This window comes from Amphiura filiformis, chromosome 6 (genome assembly GCF_039555335.1).
Source record: "Amphiura filiformis chromosome 6, Afil_fr2py, whole genome shotgun sequence".
Classification (NCBI taxonomy): Eukaryota; Metazoa; Echinodermata; class Ophiuroidea; order Amphilepidida; family Amphiuridae; genus Amphiura; species Amphiura filiformis.
In genome coordinates, this window is record NC_092633.1 from 37515547 (window position 1) to 37535273 (window position 19727).

The following is a 19727-nucleotide window of genomic DNA, read 5'->3' on the forward strand; positions in this document are numbered from 1 at the left end:
AACATGGTAGATATAGTAAACATGAAGGTTATTGGCACTGATTTTACTCATCTGCTGTTGGTAACATTATTCAACATAATGCTCAAATAAAAACAGCTGCAAATCAAGTTTTTCAATAAAGAAGAGCACACATTATACAGGGCTCCAAATATGTACATAAATATATAATCTGCTACCCTTTTCCAACCTTTTGTGAATGATTTTGAAGTGTTTTGTCATTACTGGGAAACATAAACAACAAATTAGACCTACATCATTATAAAATGCAAAATACAGAAGTTTAATGCTTTTGTGTAAGACTATAGTATAGTACTGATAAATTTCAAAATAAAGAAAAACCTTTAAAAATTATTTTAAAATTAAGTAAATTGACAGTTTGTCTTAATAAAACCATATGAATAGTATGAATGATAAAATAATGAATACAAAACCAATTATTCAACTGTAATATATAGTGTGATTTACAAGCTACAAGTCTCTTGATTAATCGTGTCTTTTTGTCAGTATTAAGAAAACTAAACAGATAGGTGTCTGAAGTGTTACCATTGATTAAACATACAAATAGTTGCAATTGCCACCCCCATTTTTATGCAATTTCCAGAAAAGAGATTATAAAGCAGATGACCCTAACCTTTTGTCGACCTAAATTTCTGCACCCTAGCTTAGTTATACATAGCTTGCTTTCATCCACCATTCAAATACAAGTACATAAAAGCTTGCTTTAGAACTAAGTTGCCGAGAGTAAATCATCAGCATCCCATACCATATATACATCATAGCGTATTCTAGTATTTCTTATGCTATGCACTATATAGTCCATCTTGTCTCCAAGTTGACAGTAACACCGTGTTGCATTTTGTAGTGGCAGGTAGATTTGAATTGTGTATGCTAACCTAATCCCGCAATGTGTACACATGCATAGACGGGCAATTTGTAATGCTAGTAACGCAACCACATAAATACATCAAAGAATCTGCCACTGCAAAATCCAACATAGCATTACTTTCAACTTCAGATTATACACTATACCATTTTTCAACCTGATGTGGTAGTGACGTCAGCAAGTTGAGACAGTCATTTTGCTTGTGCATCTATTCAGCGTCTTTGACCCAATGCTAGTTAACTGAAGCTGCTCCCAATGAATTGTGCACTGACGTCGCTGCCACATCAAGGTGAAACATGGTAGATATAGTAAACATGAAGGTTATTGGCACTGATTTTACTCATCTGCTGTTGATAACATTATTCAACATAATGCTCAAATAAAAACAGCTGCAAATCAAGTATTTCAATAAAGAAGAGCACACAATATACAGGGCTCAAAATATGTAGGTATGTACATAATCTCCTAACCTTTTGTGAATGATTTTGAAATGTTTTGTCATCGCTGAGAAACATAAACAACAAATTATAAAATTCGAAATATAGAAGTTAAATGCTTTTGTGTAAGATTATAGTATAGCACTGATAAATTTCTAAAATAAAGAAAGACATCTTCAAATAGTAAAATAATTTTATAATTAAGAAAACTGACAACTTGTATAAATAAAACCATATGAATACATGTAGTATGAATGATAAAACAATGAATACAAACCCAATTATTCAACTGTAATATATACAATGTGATTTTCAAGCTACAAGTCTCTTGATTAATCTGTCTTTTTGTCAGTATTAAGAAAACTAAATCACTAATTAAACATACAAATAAATAGTTTGTTTGCCATAACCCAACCCATTCAAAAATAATTGCCACCCACACTTTTTTATGTAATTTTCAGAAAAGAGAAAATAAAGCGGATGACCCTAACTTTTTGTCAACCTAACTTTCTGCACCCTAGCTTAGTAATACATAGCTTGCTTTCATCCACCATTCAAATACAAGTATATAAAAGCTTGCTTTAGAACTAAGTTGCCGAGAGTAAATCATCAGCATCCCATACCAAATATACATCATGCCATATTCTGTATTTTTATGCACTATATACAGTCCATGTCAGCTCAAGTTGACAGTAACACCATGTTGGATTTCGTAGTGGCAGGTAGATTTGACTTTGCGTGCGCTAACCTAATCCCAAGGCATGCATATACATACACCTAGAATGGTAATTTGTCCATACACTGGTGACCCAACCACATAAATACACCAATTCGAATCTGACACTACCAAATCCAACATAACGTTACTTTCAACTTGAGATGAGACACATACGCTACCATTTTTCGCCGATGAGGCAGTGACGTCAACGAGTTAAGACAGTCGTTTTGCTTTCTAAAGCGCATGTGTGTGAACACCAGCGCTTTGACTAAATGCTAGCAAATTGAAGCTACTCCCAAAAAAATGCGCACTGATGTCATTGCCACATCAGGGTGAAACATGGTAGATATAGCAAACATGAAGGTTACCGACACTGATTTTACTTGTCTGCTGTTGGTAACATTATTCAACATAATGCTCAAATGAAAACAGCTGCAAATCAAGTATTTCAATCAAGAAGAGCACACAATACACAGGGCTCAAATAGGTACATAAATATATATAATCTTAAAAGTCTTGCATTAATTGAATCACAGTAATATACTACCAGCCCTAACCTCCGTTTCTTTCTTTCATTTCAACCTAGTCATTACGTACCTATTATACATTCAGGGTGAAACATGGTAGATATACATTTGTAGCAAACATTACAAATTGCAGATCAGCCATGGCTGAAGTTTAGGAGACCTGACTGAGGCTGGGAAGCGATTCAAATTGAATTGCGCCTTACCTGAGCTTTAGGCAACTTGTATATCACTCCACCTATAATAGTTTAAGGAGAACTATGGCAACTTATTGCTCTCCCTTATCTCAAAACCTGAATCATGTACAATGGCATAACTTGATTGTCATAAATGATGTGACCCAACGTCTCAAGCCATGTTGGATTTCACAGTGGCAGATTCGAATCATGCACGCTAATCTAATCCAGCAGGCCGTACACACATAAGGCGTGTTTCTATTGGGACCGTTTACCGGTAAAAAGACGGTAAAGGGATTATTTCTGCTCAATAGAAACTGACCTTCCCGCTATTTACCGGTAAACAGGGCGAAGTTTTTACGGTAACGTTTTCCTTCTTGAGGAAGGAAAATAGCGGGACGCTTACCGATAACGTCAATAGAAACTCACTCCGTTCCGATTGAATGCGCATACAGGGAAGAAAACGGAAGTTGAGTCGCGAAATTGACCTCTGCATCATGAGCTAGCTTATACCATTCCGTTCGCAAAAATTCTTAGGCCTAATCACATACAAATATTTGACTCACTTGCTATAAATTAAGTAAATGGAAGAAATATTCAATATGCATTATCCCTGCATTATACATATTATGCTAAATATTTAACATGAGTTATGATTTATGACCCTAGTAAAAGCCATGAAATAAAATAACAACAACAACATCAGCGGATGAATCCAGCTGTGCATGCGAAAAAAAAAATAGAAATCAACTCGGATCCGCGGCGGTGTGTGCTTCAGAAAATTAGAAAGATTTCATGAATTTAATATTATGTTGTCGATGTTACTATTCGCTAAAAAGAATTAACTGAAATTAAACTGTGAAAGATGAAATTCCAAGACCTATTTTTTTGCGGCATAACAATACTGAGTACTCACGTCGATATCACTGAGGGGATTTCCCAATGGCGTAATTTGATGTACGAGAACGAATGAAAACGCTAATAAAAAACATTATTCTTCAGTCTTCTTTTCTCATGTTCATGATGTTTGCTACCTCATTTTTAGCCAAACAATTAAGAAAATACTACAATATTAAAATCCACAATGCTTTATGCGATTGGCCCGGGATTGACCCCAGTGCACGACCTTTCACCGGCAAACTTTAAAGGTGTGTCAATTGACGCTGTTCATCAAGTGTTTACCGGTAAACAACGTGCAATGGAAACTGACCGTTATCCGCCTTTCACCGCTATTTGACGGCGAACAGTTTTACCGGTAAAATGCAGGGGACTCAATAGAAACACGCTAATAGAAGAGCAGATGATGATGTTAACACACCGATTCGAATCTACCACAGCGTTACTCTCAACTAGATGGACTATAGGGACGAATGTAGTATCAGACACCTTTGTTTCAGATGGATTGACTTGCACCTTATATGAGTTTTAGGCAACTTGTATATCTATATGGTACATTAATGGAGCCTGCAGCAGAGAAGTAAATCCACTTTACATAATCTTGAGCTCAACAAAGACACACCAGTGTTTCATGGTGTTTTCCAAGCCACTGATACAACAGTTTAATAGGAAGGTGCTCGACATATAGGAGAGGCATCAACAACATCATTTTACTTGGCCTACTTTTCACCAACTGCTGATTTCTTTATTACACATGCCCAATGGTTTGGTATGGTGATGTCATCCATGGTTCCTCCCTTATAACAGTGACTAGTAATACTGATCTATATAAAACATAATGAGACAAAATAATTTAAATGGAAACATCAAAATTCATTCATATGTAGCATTCCAACCGGGCATTCCAATTGTTGTAACTTGCTGGGCCATGTATGTTCTGTGTTCTGAACATCACATACATGTTAGACTAATATTTCCAGCATAAGTAAATGACGATTCCTGCCTTTTATTCAAAATCTTGGATTTTGACAAAACTACAGCACCTAACTCTTATTTTTGCACAGTATAAAGTATATTACAATTGTGTAAAAAACAGACTTTTAAATATGGCTTTAATTTGCATTTCTTCTTACCACACTGTGCTTACTATTTGAGTCACTTTGTAACTAAGATTTATAATATCTTATATGGTGATGAGCAGGCATATTGTGCATTCCAACATTGGACAGGGGTAGACAACAGGTGAACCATGTTTGAACAAGATTTATGAGATTGTAGTTAAAACAAAAAACAAAATATGCACATGCTGTGTGGTTCATGTGAATCAAGTTCCTGTATCACATCTGACAAGTCAGGAATGAAACCAATTACAACTTATTTGTTCATCAAATTTGATCAATTCAGTTTCAATTCAGTTTGTTTCAATCAAACAAAATGATTTTGCATGGCCCCAGGGAAGAAGAACTTTTGTTGAATTGAGCTTTCCGTGTTGAAATAAAGTCTAATATATATCTTATAAGTCAGTTCAGTTATTTACATGTTACCTTACCTTTAGTCATTGTCCTTTGCTTGCTCTCAAATCGCCTTAGGAATGCTTCATTTGCCCTGGAGAAAATAGTACATTTGGTATCAACCTCAAGAAACAGTTCATAGTATTATACAAATATTAATACAAATTTATATAGATTTAACAAGAATTAACAGATCGTGCTGGAGATGCAAAAAAAATATAGATTATGAGGAAAATTGGCCAAGTCACATTAATGCTTCATTTTCCCTGCAACAACATTTGGTATCAACCTCGAGAAAGAGTTAATAGTATAATACAGATTTATATAGATTTAGCAACATGAACAGATTGTGCTGAAGATGCAAAAAAATACAGATCATCAGAAAAATAGGTAACAAAATTTAATTCCATGATTTTAAGACTCAAGATCTGTAAGGGTCCAATTAAAAGTCTAACCTTTTATGGTCTCTATCATTCATCCTCTTTCTCCTTTCTTCTTCTGCCTTTGCATTTCTTGCATTTTTCTCTGCCTGGTTTCTTGCCTTTTCCTTTTTCTCAGCATATTCCCTGTCTTCTCTATCTTTTTTCTCCCGGGCCCATTGCTCCCTCTTTCTCTGCAATGAAAGAAAATAATGACTGAATATATTCACCTAGGGCTTATATTTACCACTGGTCCAATAGCATTGGTACAATATTAATAAAAAATAAATAAGTGATTCATTCGATTTATTGTTCACCATATTCTGTGAGCCAACCTCACGGCTATGATCTTTACTGCCATACCCCACAAGGCTGCCCAGGAAGGATGCACACTTTACAGAAATTTCTGACCATGATCGGTGACCCAAATCATTTCATTCCAGAGATGCACTATTCAAGACCAGCCCAAGCATGAATCGATTAACCATCACAGCAATGATCAGCTCTTGGTGTTTCGTACAGGTAGACAGGAACAATTCTTTGTTCATCAGAACCACAACTTTTCCACATGGACAGAAATTGACACTGAGGGGCTCAAACTCTTACCATCACAAATGAGAGCCGAGCACCTTGCCAATTGATTTAACTGAACTGCTTTACATGACTGACATGCATGTGCTCCTTGGTTAGCTTTTCTGGCTTATGAGTTAAATCTTTCTGACAATGTACTGAACTCCCTGCATCACCTTTCTGACTGACTCTTCCTGGCACTATGGGATGAGCCCATGGGCTCCTTGGGTCACTTTTCTGACTACCACTCCCTAGCAATGAGCCCTGTAGGATGAGCAATAAACCCGTCCACCAGGGCCACTCTCCAAATGATCCTCTTGGTATTATCTTCATGCAATCCCAGTATATCCTTTCGGACTGATCCTCCTTGACACTGTGAGCTGTGACAGTCAGTGAGTTCATATTATCCCTGGGTAACTCTGCAGCCACTAGTGCTCAGGCTTATAAGTTCAGGGATATTAACTGGAATTGGGCCTAATTCTCTTTATTAACACCTAGACCCTGTATCAATTTAAAACCAAAATCAGGATAATGCTGAGAAGTCAATTCTGCAATGTTTGCATAACTGTAAAAATTCTTGCTACAACAGTTCTGAAAATGAAGCATCAAATACTAAAGATATACCTGGGATCTATGTTATCAAAATAATATGGCTATAACATTTCTCAAAAAAAAACCTTTTTTCAGGAATCTGTTATTCTAGTTGGATTCCTTGCATAATTTCCTTTCTAAACAATGTATATTTTATAAATGTCTCATCAATCATTACATTTAGTGATACAATAAAAAAACAATATCTAAATTACTGACTTGAGAAAGGTATACAGACTACAAATGTAATAATACAACCCCATCACTATAAATATACTCACAATATTCTCATATTTCCTACTTTCTTGTTCCCTCTGCATCCTCGTCCTGGCTTCATACTGACTTGTTCTCCCTCCACCTGAAAGAAAAAAAAAGAAAAGTACTTGTTGTTTTTCACTGGCTTTCTTGTATAGTGTATCATTATTACATGACAACAAAATCTATCTCCCTTCATGGAACACTGAATTTTACCAAATTAAGACCACATAACAGCAGGACTCAAACTTAACATTTTCATCAACATGCTAAATGGCCAGGTGCTTAACACTAGCAGCCTTGGCATTCAACAGACCAGAAGCCAGGTCTTTGAAAACTTTGTCCCAGTTAAAGGGGACAGAGTAACCAAATGGGCTGATTTCACATAAATTAGGTCCCCTGCCCCACCTGTGGTTCGGGAAAACCACCCGAAATAAGCAAGCAAGCAAGCCCCAATTACTCGGGTTACTGTTTCATATTGGTTTAAATACGATGCCCCAGATCTTTGTCAACTTCAAAGCATATTCTTCATCACTGGTTGGCCTTGCTCTTCTTTGTCTGTGTCCAGGTCTGTGAAACAGGTGCCTCAAAAAATTAAAATTTGAGGGCTGGTGGCTTGTTTGTTTTAACTCATATCAAAGGATCTGCATATAGCCTGTTGCTGGGTGGGTGTATGCCAGCTCAACACCCTTTTTGGAGTTTGAACCTCCTACATGTATCTGGGGTATTAAACCCAAGTAGTTACGCTATTTAGTCTTACCAACTGCTGCCGGGGTGATGGACACATGATTGACACGATGCTGCTCTTTGTACTTCTTATAACTTGCTTCTTCTTTCGCAGCTTCTAAAAGAATAAACAATTAAGACATGAATTATGAGATGTACATGTATGCTGAGATTTAAACTTTATAGAAAACTGAGCCGGACTGTCTCCTGTCAATAAGACTTGCAATGTGGACTTGACTCAACAGTTTAGGACTTTTGACTCTAATCTAGTTTCAATTCCTTTTAATGACTCGACTCAACTCGACACTTCAATGACTCCTGTCGAGTTGGGTGACTCAATTATCAGGGACTAGTCGGCCTACATGACCTGCTGATCAACACTGATTTTGTGACAAAGGACAATAACCACAGGCCCCCAGTTTTATAAAAAGGTCCACTTTTTGCGAAAGAGAGAAAGAGAAAAAAAAGGTCCACTTTTCCGGAGAAAAATGTAAAACTGTTCCCAAAAGGTTCAAATGATAAAGAACAATTAACAAGGTTTCACTGGACCACTTTTTCACCAAATGACTGATACAGCATAGACCCTGATTTTTTTTAGGCTCTATGGACCAATAGCCACCCCCCCCACACACACACACACACCATATTGGGGGAAAAGGCCACTTTTCAGGGAGAAAATGTAAAACTGTTCCCAAGAAGGTCCAAATTATAAAGACCACAATTTTAACAAAATAACCACTTCATAAACATGCTGCTTGGAAACTTTAAAAAAATTCAGTTTTGTTAGTAAAGTTCATACCATAACTAGGTAGCTGGGGAAGATACCCCCCCACCCAAAGGCCTAACCAAATGCCCAAAAAGTGCCCTTTTTGGGTTAAAAAGTCCCATTTTGAACAAACAAATAGGGGTTTTATGCCTTTTGGTCAAAAAGGTCTAAATTTTGAAGAAAAAGTCCACTTTCTCAAAATCAGCCCCCAAAAAGAAATCCTGGTTGATAACTGTCTTTTTTAGTTAGTCTCCCTGATAGAATTTACTAAATCAGATGATTAAAAAAAAAGCACATGCATGTACTTACGGTTTTGTAGTTTTGTTCGTTTACTTTGGTTTGGATGAATTAAGGTATAGCCACCTTGTCTGTTGAAAGAAAAATAACAACTGGTCATTATTTGCTTAAAAATCGTCAATAATATTAGTCTTTATTAGCGACAATCCCTCTTGAAATGTGGGGCCATTTGCAACCTGAATTATCAAAAAGTGGTTGAAACGAACAAAAAATTTGTCATTTTACCAAAAGGTGGAGGAAAACGTGCCCCTGTGCCCCCCAAGATTGTCGCCCATGATAGTCGCTAGGAGTGTGGTCATTTAAAAAAAATTTCTGGGGGTCAAAATATTTTACATGTTCAGTGATGTACATGCATCAGGATATTTCAATTGTCAAAATTAAGGTGAAATTTTGCGTTTACCAGGCCAATTTTCAATTTTACACTGGTTTTGCCCAAAATAAAGGTTAAATTTTGTGTGTACTTTGCCAATTTTCAACTTCACACTATTTGGGGTAGAGAGGGTTGCAATTTTCTTTTGGGGCCGGGGGCGGGGGGTTAAAGCCTTAATGTACGATTTCCATCAAATTTTGATTATGTTATTCTTTATTCAAAATGTTGAAATTTAATATCAGTAAAAACTGACGGGGAGGGTTGATGTCCACTTTAGGTGGAAATAACAAAGTAAAAAGTGAAAGAAACCCCACTGGTTATTTTGGTCATTTAACACGCAGTTCTATGGGAGGACATATTATCATAATTTTTAAATTATGATAATATGTCGAACTTTGCTATGTTGACCTACAAAGACAACAAATTTGGCCGATTCCATTTAGGCGCAAGTTGGGACATGTGTAAACTTTTATGTACACGATCAGGTTTTAAGAAAATTAACCAATTTCATGTTCGAAGATCGTACATTATGGCTTTAAGGGGTTGAAAGTTTCTTGTGAGGTTAGTAAGGGGCTGTGCAATTATTATGAGCACTGGGGGAGGGTAAAATTGGGGGGCAAGAATTTTTGGCGAGACGAAAGGGGGCAAGCAATTTTTGGCAAGCCGAGAGGGGGACAAGCGATTTTTGCACGCATTCACGGGCACCTTTTAATAAAATGCTTTAAAAGGCTTAGGAAAGCGGCACGGAAGCAGCAATGGGGTACTACACCCTGTGGTAAATTTGTGACTATTTTTCATTTTTCTCAAAAAATAATAACACACTGGTTACCAAATTTATGTATATTTTTGGGGCAAGGAATCCAATTACTACACTGAAATTTCAGTGACTCAAGACAAGCGGTTCAGTATATATGATAGGAAATGAGGTACATCCTAGCGGTACCTTATTTCTCATCATAAATAACGAACCGCTTGTCTTGGATCACTGAAATTCCAGTGTAGTAATCGGATTCCTTGCCCCTATAATATATATAACTTTTATTACCACTGTGTTATTAGTTTTTGAGAAAAAATGCAAAAATAGACACAAATTTATCAAGGGGGGCAGTAAACATTTAAGCTATATTTATTATATAAATAACTAGAAAAAAAAAGAGGGGGGGGGGCAAAGAATTTTTGGCGGGCCGAGAGGGGGGGGCAAGCGATTTTTGGCGGGCCGAGAGGGCGGCCACTGAATGGATGCACTGAAATATGTGAAATTAGCATTTCACTTTGAAAAATCAAATTACACATCATGGCTATTCGCTGTCGACGTGACGTAATAAATCGGATTAACTACCATAGCAATGGATGAATACAATTTTGAATATATCCCCCTGCACTACAAGCAGGTTACACTCATCACCTGTGTATGTCTGCAATTACACCACATTTCGCCATAATATATTCTAGAAACGCTTGCTGTTGGAATAAGAAAAATTTTAATTGTAATTATTGCACAGGTCACGGCGACCCTGTGACCTTTTCGGAAAAAGCCGAGTGGCAGGTTTTTCAAATAAATATTTTCTGTGTAAAAACTGTACCATCAGATAGGTAATGGATAATATGAATATTAACTGTACATCTATCACAACAATTTTTGATAACAACTTGCGTCACAATTGATCTAGTATAGAAGGTAGAGAATTTATTTCAATCTTATATCGCCTTTTTTTTTTTTTGGAATTAAGTGAAAATTAATTCTGTAAAAACTGCATTTTTTAAATGTAATTTTCACATTAGACCCGACAAAAGATTATCGTTTTGTTGTTATGATAATCTAATCTTTTGATTTTGTAAATAAAATTAGGGGTTTAATGTGGATTTAGGATGCAAACTGGAACAATCCAATGCCTTGTCAAAATCATTTGCTTCAAAATGGAGTTCGGATGCACTTCGTAATACAACTTCCGCCACAGCGGGAACCACATGCACAGCAGAGCACATGGCCGATATCAAAATCGATTTTATGTATTGTGTATGTAGGCCTATTCATAGGACCCTCGTATTAATTGTCTCTATGCGCTTGAGAATTCAACAATATAAATAATGGTAGCTTTATTATAATACACATTAATGTTTTAAGCAGATAAAATTCCAAAATATGATGCAGTAATGAAGTTGCGATTTATTAATATTATAGGTATAAATTTTCACGATGACACTATCAAGTTCTTCGTGGTCGAGCGGTCTAAAGGCGCTGGACGTATGGTATCACGTGATACTAGCCAAAGCGGTGAGCCGTGAGTTCGATCCCCGCCTCTGACAAAATTTAAAAGAATTAAAATTAAAATTTTACTTTTTAAAAATTTCATATTGGGGAAATGTGACTGGGAGAATTTATGTATGGCGTGGAGTGGTGTGGTCTGCAATCATAGATTGAATACAATACCGCTCTTTTCAAAGATACAAGGCGATAGTCAAAAATTGTATTCATCCATTGCTATGGTAGTTAATCCGATTATTATGTCACTTCGACAACGAATTATATCAGTGTACTAGTTTTTATTCCTTTCCAGTTAACCCCCGGGCTGCAACCATGGTCCATGCCAGGGTCTTAGCTAGCTACCGGTCTGGCCGGAGTTTGCTCCTGGGACGGGCAAAATTAATGCCTTAGAATAGATGCTATATTATAAATTGTATGTTTTGAGAAGCTAATTGACCTTTTTAGTAGACCCAATTTGTATAACAAGGCCATAAACTGTATATTTGAACTTTTTGAACCCCCAATGGGCTATAGATGTCTGGTAAATGTTTTTAAGGTCAAATTAGGACAGGCAATTTTATTCAAATGACTGGGCAACCCTCAATTTCTAGCTAAGACCCTGGTCCGTGCAGTCAGCAAACATCATGGCCCCAGACTACAGTAAAAATTCATTTGAAGATTGAAGATGCAGCTTTCTACCACTGTATATATATGAGATCCAACCACGATCGTATAATTGCATATATTTCAAAATACAACCCGAAAAAATTCGAAAATACAATAACCAGTCACGATCGAGTGTGTGAGTTGGGTCCCGGGGGTTGTATTCATTTCCGCGTTTACTCTCAAATGAAATTTCTACTGTAGTTGCACCTTCCTCACCATATAAAGATGTGAATAGTCAGTGGAAATCGTAGTTGCGGACACACAGTGTCAACACCCTGTATTACAGGGTCGGATCCAGGAATTTTTGATAGAGGGGGGCGCCTTTTGAAAAAAAAAAAAAAAATGGTGTTAAGGGGGTTACCCCCTCGAAAACTCAACGGTTTTGGCCCATTGTTTGCTGTTCATGGCGAATTTGTTCATTTTTTTAATTTCTTTAATTTTTTGTATTTTAAGTTAGGCCGGCGCCCGTTGCTAGTCAAAAAATAGAGGGGGCGCGCGCCGGCTGCGCCCCCCTCTAAATCCGCCCCTGTATTATAAATATTTTTTCCATACAGCTCAATACTCTGTTGAAATCAATATTCTATTATTGACACAGATAAAGAAAGTTTACATATGCATTGTGTTAGTGGCGTGCACCTGGATGGGCTAAAGCGTTCCTTTATACCTATAGTATAAATGTCATTCTCAAAATTAAATATACCGTATTGTTTGTAATAAACGCCCCGGGGGCGTTGCATTTTTCCAAAAGGGGGGCGTTTATTAGAAGTGAATTGTCAGTGAAAAAAGATTAAAAATTGGGTTCAATTTCCCGATGGTGCTCCTGTTAAAAGAAGGGATTTACGACTATACATGATGGCGGTGCCCATGGAAAATGATATTTTCGTGGGAAATACAACAAAATTACACCTGTAAGTGCATGGAATTAGTGAAATTCTACCATAATTAGGCAATGAAATGGATGGGAGTTGAGTCATAATAGGTTTTGTCAATGCAATTTAGCGATCGTGACTGACATGACCAATGCAAGTTTTAAGCTTACCTACACGATGTGGCATGGAAATGTTTGTATTTTTGTCAATTTTTCACAGAAAAATTGGAGGGGGGCGTTTATTAGAGGGGGAGCGTTTATTACAAACAATACGGTATCTCAATTTTTACATTGGATTTCAAATTTTTTACATTAAAAATGCAGTAAAAGATATCCACAGCAAGCTGCAAGGCCCCGCTAATTTGGTGGCATATTTTCTAAGCACCATGTGGCCTGTACACAAAGCTGAAAGATGAAGGTCAGCCAAATCCAATGGTATTTGGTACTTAGTCTAGTTAGGTCAGATGGTTCACAACTATGATAGTAAAAAATCAGGTGACCCCTTGGGGAAATTCCATGACCCCCTAAAATTGGCCCTCTTTTGACCTGCCTCAGAATTGATATGGCTTAAAAATGCCCAACATTTGAACTCATGAAAATGTACTTTGAAATAACCTGGGTCTGACAGAAAGTTGAACATATTGAAATTGAACCATGCTTTATAAGATGACCTATTCAGAAAAAATTAATTCTTTTGATATAATTACGTAAAATCATGGTGGAATTTGGGCAAAAACAGGATTTTTCATAATTTTGAAAGCAGCGAAAAAAGAACATTTTCAAATCACATTTTCTGCTATATTCAGGCTAACATTGGATCAAACCTTTTGGATAATATAACCAACATGTTGTACTTCTGAAATATGTTTAAATTAGCGTGGTACTTTTTTCCTATATTGCAGGGGAGTTTGTTGATTTTGGTGGATTTTCCGTTTTTTGCTTGTTTTTTTGTAGACTTAATTAACGTTTTCGATTGTATAAACATACTAATTATTTTACATTCACAATACGGCTTCAATTCTCAACCAAGGTTATTATTGATTTGAGTTTGATAAGTATTTTCAAGTGGATTTTGCTCGTTTATTATAGTGGAATTTGTTAATGTTCATGGAATTTGCATATGAATCTCCCTGCAAACTAATGATATGAAACTTGGGTTTCCTAGATTGATATGATAATAAATTATTTTAATTAATGATTTTAGAAATATATGTTTCCAATAACAGAATGTGTTTGTTTTGTGTTAATGGAATTTGTTTTTTCCAAGGAATTTGTGTCTTTTAATATATTTTCGAAAGTGGAATTTCATTTGCAACAAACATTACACTGTTTAGGTAATAAATCATATTTTAAATAAAATAGACTAATCTGTAGTTAAAAAAAACCATTTATAACAAAACAAAACAAACACCACACCATACATCATATTATCTACTACCAATGCAATGGAATTTTCATTTCTTTTCAAAGGCAAATTTACCAAATAACATGTACAGGTACTTTAAGCATGGTCTAAAATTGAATCTGAATATGTACATGTAATGATGTACGTTTACAATATCTCAATATCTCATTGAGTGTGAAACTCACGCATTCAGGGACTTTATCAGGTATCAAGTCTATTGCCATTTGGTCTAATACCATTTGGTCTAATACCCATTTTATCTACAGACTTGACATTTAGTATGGAATATTTTCTCACAAAATTCAAGAACTGGGCTGGAATTTCGGACTTTATGCAAAATTGTTTTGTTATTGTCCAATGAACTCACGCTGCTTCTTTGTGTACAGTAAGATTATAACATTTCATCTGGCCCCAGGGGGGCATTCAAACTTTCTGGGTGCGTACCACTTTTAAGAGCCATATTTTTAAAGCTACTTCCACTTTCAAACGGGTAAATTACAAGTGCATTTCAGTTCTAATGAACACTTATTGGTATTAAGGTTCAGTAAACATCACCTTAAACCTCAATAAATTTGACAATAATGTTGCTCAAATTCAGAAATTTTACCCCCACAAAAATCCAATTCAGCCTCCTTAAAACCGCCATTTTAGACTAATTCACTACATTATGAGCGCCATAATGTAAACTAATGGAATTTGGAAAGCACATTTTCTGTCAAAAAATTATGTTACACCATCTCCCGACACACCCTGATTAATATTTAGTCTGTGCGGTTTATGCAGACACCTTCCAGGCCAGTCTTGGAATTTTGCAAAAAATATTCCATACTAAATATCAAGTCTGTATAATACAAAAGGTCTAGTACCAGAAAGGCTAATTACCACGTCTAATAATCATATAGTCTATAATCATTTAGTTAATATTGTTTGGTCCAATAACCAATATGTCTACTGACCATATAGACTAATAACCATTTGGTCTAATATTTTATTATGAACAATTTGGCCTAATTACCTTCTGACCTAATAACCGTTAGGTCTATTAACCGTATGGTCTAATAACCAGTTTAGTCTAATACTATGTCGTGTATTTGCCAAAAAATTCGTCTACAACTGGTTATGGGCTGTAAATATATGTAAATGAGACGAGCATGTGTATAAACATACTACATTCATCAAAACTTATGCATTATTCCTCGGAATTCTCAGAATTAATATTGTTTATTATTGTTTATAATGTACCAAAAATTAAGAAGAAGACATGTGGCCTGCATGTATTGAAAGTTACATTTTGCCGGGCTATTTGTGCTTCTTTTCTGGTCTTTACAAGGTATATAAATAATATAACCGACACTGGACTCATCATGCATCACCGGGGTGCCACAGGCATGGGACATGGGCCAGTACTGAGTTACCTGCAACTCCAAACATTAAAAGCGAAATAGGTTTGCCTGTTTACGTCATTTGCATAGAGTTGGAATACTACATGTATTATAGGCCTGTTTATATAATCCCTGTTTATGAAACAAGCAAAGGCATCCTGCTTTTTATACGACCACGGTAACTTGCCTATGACCTCATCATGTGTAGTAGCATCATTGCGCCTACATAGCCTCACACGTGCTATTAGACCAATCGGTTAGTAGACCAATTAATTAGTAGACTAAATGCTTGTTAGACCAAATGGTTTGTATACCAAAAGGGTAATATTAGACCAAATGGCTATTAGACTTAATGGTTATAGATCAGATGGGTATTAGACCGGGGGCACTCAACACAAATGACCATACGGGTATGCTCCCGGAAAGACCCCCCTTTGGGGTTTCGCAGCTCGAAAGACCCCTATATTTGACCAAAATAACGCTCCGAAGACCCTTGATTTTGATAATTTCAGCTCTAAAAGACCCCAAAATTGCTCATTCCTCATATTTCTTGTTTTTTCAGGCGATTTTCAACCAAAAAGCCAAGAAAGACCCTTGATTTTGACTTTTCGCAGCTCCAAAAGACCCCATTTTACTTGTTCACAGCTCGGTTCGCAGCTCGAAAGACCCCCTTTGCAGTGCGCCGTCAGCTCCCAAAGACCCACCACCTCAAAATTCGGGGAGCATACCCACCAAAAATTTTCGACTATGTGCCCCGCCCCGGGATTAGACCAAATGGTTCATTGGAATAAATGGTTTTAGACTTTTTGGTTATTAGGGACCGTTCACAAACACTGTTGGGAGGGTGGGCTGATGCAAAAAGGTGGGGGCCTGAAAATGTTTGATCCTCCTGGAGGGGGGAGGGGGCCTTGAAAATAATGACCACAAATTTTCCCGGGAAAATTGAATTTATATGCTTTTCTATGGGGTTGACCCATAATTTTCATGTCAAAAAGGGGGAGCCTGAAATGTTTGAGGTCTGTAAAGGCGGGCCCGAAAAATTTCCCTGCACAGTTGTCCCTTAGACTATTGGGTTTTGGTCGAAATGGTAAATAGAAGCAAATGGTTATTGTACCAAATGATAATGGGACCAAGTGGATGTAGTAAAATCTAACAAATTCTCACACATCAAATTTAATTTATTAGGGATTCATTCATGAAAACCACGCTTATACCACAGAACATTTTGTGATATTATACTATTTCTTCATCATATACCATTATTTCTCCAACTGAAATCCTCACGTAAATCAGCCGGTCCTAAACGCTGGGCCATATCGCTGTTGTTTTGTCTCAAACAATCAAGCGCTACCGTAAGGTGGCGGCGTATGTATATAGGCATATATATGAATGTAAATTATTGACCAAATACAGCCAAAAATGGGATATTTGGACATTAAAAAGTCACTTCTAGGTAAAAACTTGTACTCAGTTGTTATTAATAATCTACATACTGATGTTATATAATATTTTCTTTCTTAATAATACACATTGTAAATAGTATTAGGCAATATTAACATGCTCATTTTGATTTTGTTGATTTACGAACTAATGCAAAATGCAATATTTTAAAGACCCTAAAAAAAATTGGAAAAAGATACCACAATAGAGAAAGAATTTTTCTATAGGCAAAGGATGGGAAATGTTTATCTAAAAAGGTTATATCAAACTCAGCCTGAATAAAGGCAATAATTAAGTTAGAAATTAGGTAAAATTTGCATTTTTTTCTCATTTTCGACATTTTGAAAATATGGCTATATTGAGTTTATGAAAAATCCACCTTAATGAAATTGCTGGCTTCTGCAAATTTGTGAGGAGATTCACCAATATATGTATTTTCAATACCAATTTGTTTGGGACCTGTTGAATTATGGAATTTCCTACAATATTTCCTGGAAATGTGATGAAAACTGCTTTTAAAACATATTTTAGGTGATTTTGGAGCGATTTTTAGGGGTGGTCATATTTTTTTAACGGGGGCTCCAGAGAATTTTTTAGTGTCGTGATTGAAAAGTGTTATCAAAACCTATCAATGTCCCAAAATATTATTGATGGCGGCCGACCTTCATCTTTCACGTCTGCAGGAAATTAGAAAATATGCCACTTAAGTGTACTGATTTTCGAGTGAGTGTACTGGAAACAAAAAACTTTTTTTCTTGTAATAGAAACATCATATGGGGTACTAGAGCATACACAAATCGTAATAATGTGTAGAATATAGAAACGCTGTGGTATCTCATATGATAGTCTAGTCCGAATAATCAGACCCAGAACAAAATATTAATTTCTGACATGATCGTGTTCTGGGTCTGAACTGTTTCCATATGAAATCTTGATGGCAAAGTGGACAAAAGAAGCACATGGTCCCACTTCACAGTTTTTTAATCCCCTATTCATGTTGCGTGAATCACTCTATTGTGGACCGTCCTTTTGATACTTGAGTATTTGGACAAGCGGAACAGTTTTGACAGACCCTTTATCTACCTCTCTGTTTGTAAACAAACGAGGAGGTCGAATTTGTCCTCCTCGCCGAATACGAAAGTCCGCGTAATAGTACGGCACTGATGACAGTCATGGTATGCTTAGCCTGAGTCGCTCGGCCTATCTCGAACAAAATCGCGATGCGTAGCTGTTAAAAAACGAGAGGATTCGCTGTACTTACTACTATCACAGCAATTTTTAACACAAAGATATAGGGATGATGAAGATGTGGGACATGACAGAGGTATGGATATATAGTATGTACCTCAGCTAATTAACTAAAATACTCACGCATTGTAGCCGGCCTTAGGAGGTGGCGTTTGCTCTGCTGCTGGTGGTGCATTTGGCATTTCCCTGTAGGCTGGTCTACCAACAGGCCTTCCAGTTGACTGACTTGAGGCTGGAGGTCTGCGATTAGGCACATTGCTACTGTAGTTTGGTGAATATGATGATGCCATATTGCCTCTACGACACGAGTTGGATGAAGTTCTTGAATTACTTGGTTGATCAGTCCTATTTGCAAATTTTGTACTCACATCTGTATTAAAGTTTCTATAATTTGATGGGAAAACTTTGCTGGTTTTAGATTGTTGTTTTGGGTTTGTAAGCTTACTACCACCATCACTTACATGACTTAGCTTTAAATCTGATATAGTCACTATTCTTGATTCATGTTCACTTTGTACTCGTTTGTTCTGTGCCTGCAGTCTGCCTCTTCCACTCTCATGACTCTCCCGATCCTGGCGTCCTGAAAGCGAAACTTGACGAATTGTCGCTGTATTTTTTTGAGGATTTCGTCTCACTTGATTCTTCTCTAACGATCTCCCACTTCTTGCCAACCCGCCAGTGTACGAATTCATTGCGAAACGCGGGTATTTCACAGACCAAAGGTTGCAACAACAGGAAATTCCACGATATTTTAACCCACGATTTGTTGATCAGCCGCTGACATGGTAAACAAAGTGTGTTTCTATATTGTTATCATTGAATCTGAGTTTATACTACATCGTTAAGCAAAAGCGATTAGTTTTAGCAAATGAGATAGAGCGCTTTTTGTTGCGTTGGGAAAAGTGCGCTATTTCATTGGACAAATGCGGATCGCTTGTCGCTTTAGCGATAAAATATAAACTCAGCTTAATTGATTGTAGTCTCCTTCGCAGCCAGTTTGATTACGCTCCCTCCAAACAAATGTTTGTGTGGAGGGAACGTAACCAAACTGGCTGCGGAGGAGACTAAATTGATTGCTTATCATCTTTAGATCTTTAAGGGCTGGGGTATGAACGTTTGGACAGTATTTATTTTGGGACATTAAAGCACATCAGACATATCGAATGGCATTCTGAATATGAAGAATGTCATTCTGATATCAAATAATTTTGATTTTTTGAAATTCGCAATTTAATACACATTTTATGGCAAATCATTAAAATTGATATTTTTGATATTTAACAGTACTTGAAGTAAACTTTATAAATCTGATGATTTATACTTAAAGTGTATG

The 19727-nt window shown here is 36.5% G+C and overlaps 1 protein-coding gene across 1 annotated transcript; it reads right to left on the reverse strand.

Annotated features, from left to right (window-relative positions):
• Positions 1-4032: 4032 nt before the first annotated feature.
• On the reverse strand, positions 4033-19173 carry LOC140154253 (uncharacterized). The gene is made up of 7 exons (XM_072176841.1): positions 18518-19173; positions 8783-8841; positions 7742-7825; positions 7008-7084; positions 5602-5759; positions 5185-5240; positions 4033-4459 (listed from the first exon to the last, which is right to left on the reverse strand). Exons 1-7 carry the CDS (start codon positions 19084-19086, stop codon positions 4446-4448), a joined length of 1017 nt encoding a protein of 338 aa, XP_072032942.1. The 5' UTR covers positions 19087-19173; the 3' UTR covers positions 4033-4445.
• Between the last annotated feature and the right edge of the window lie 554 nt (positions 19174-19727).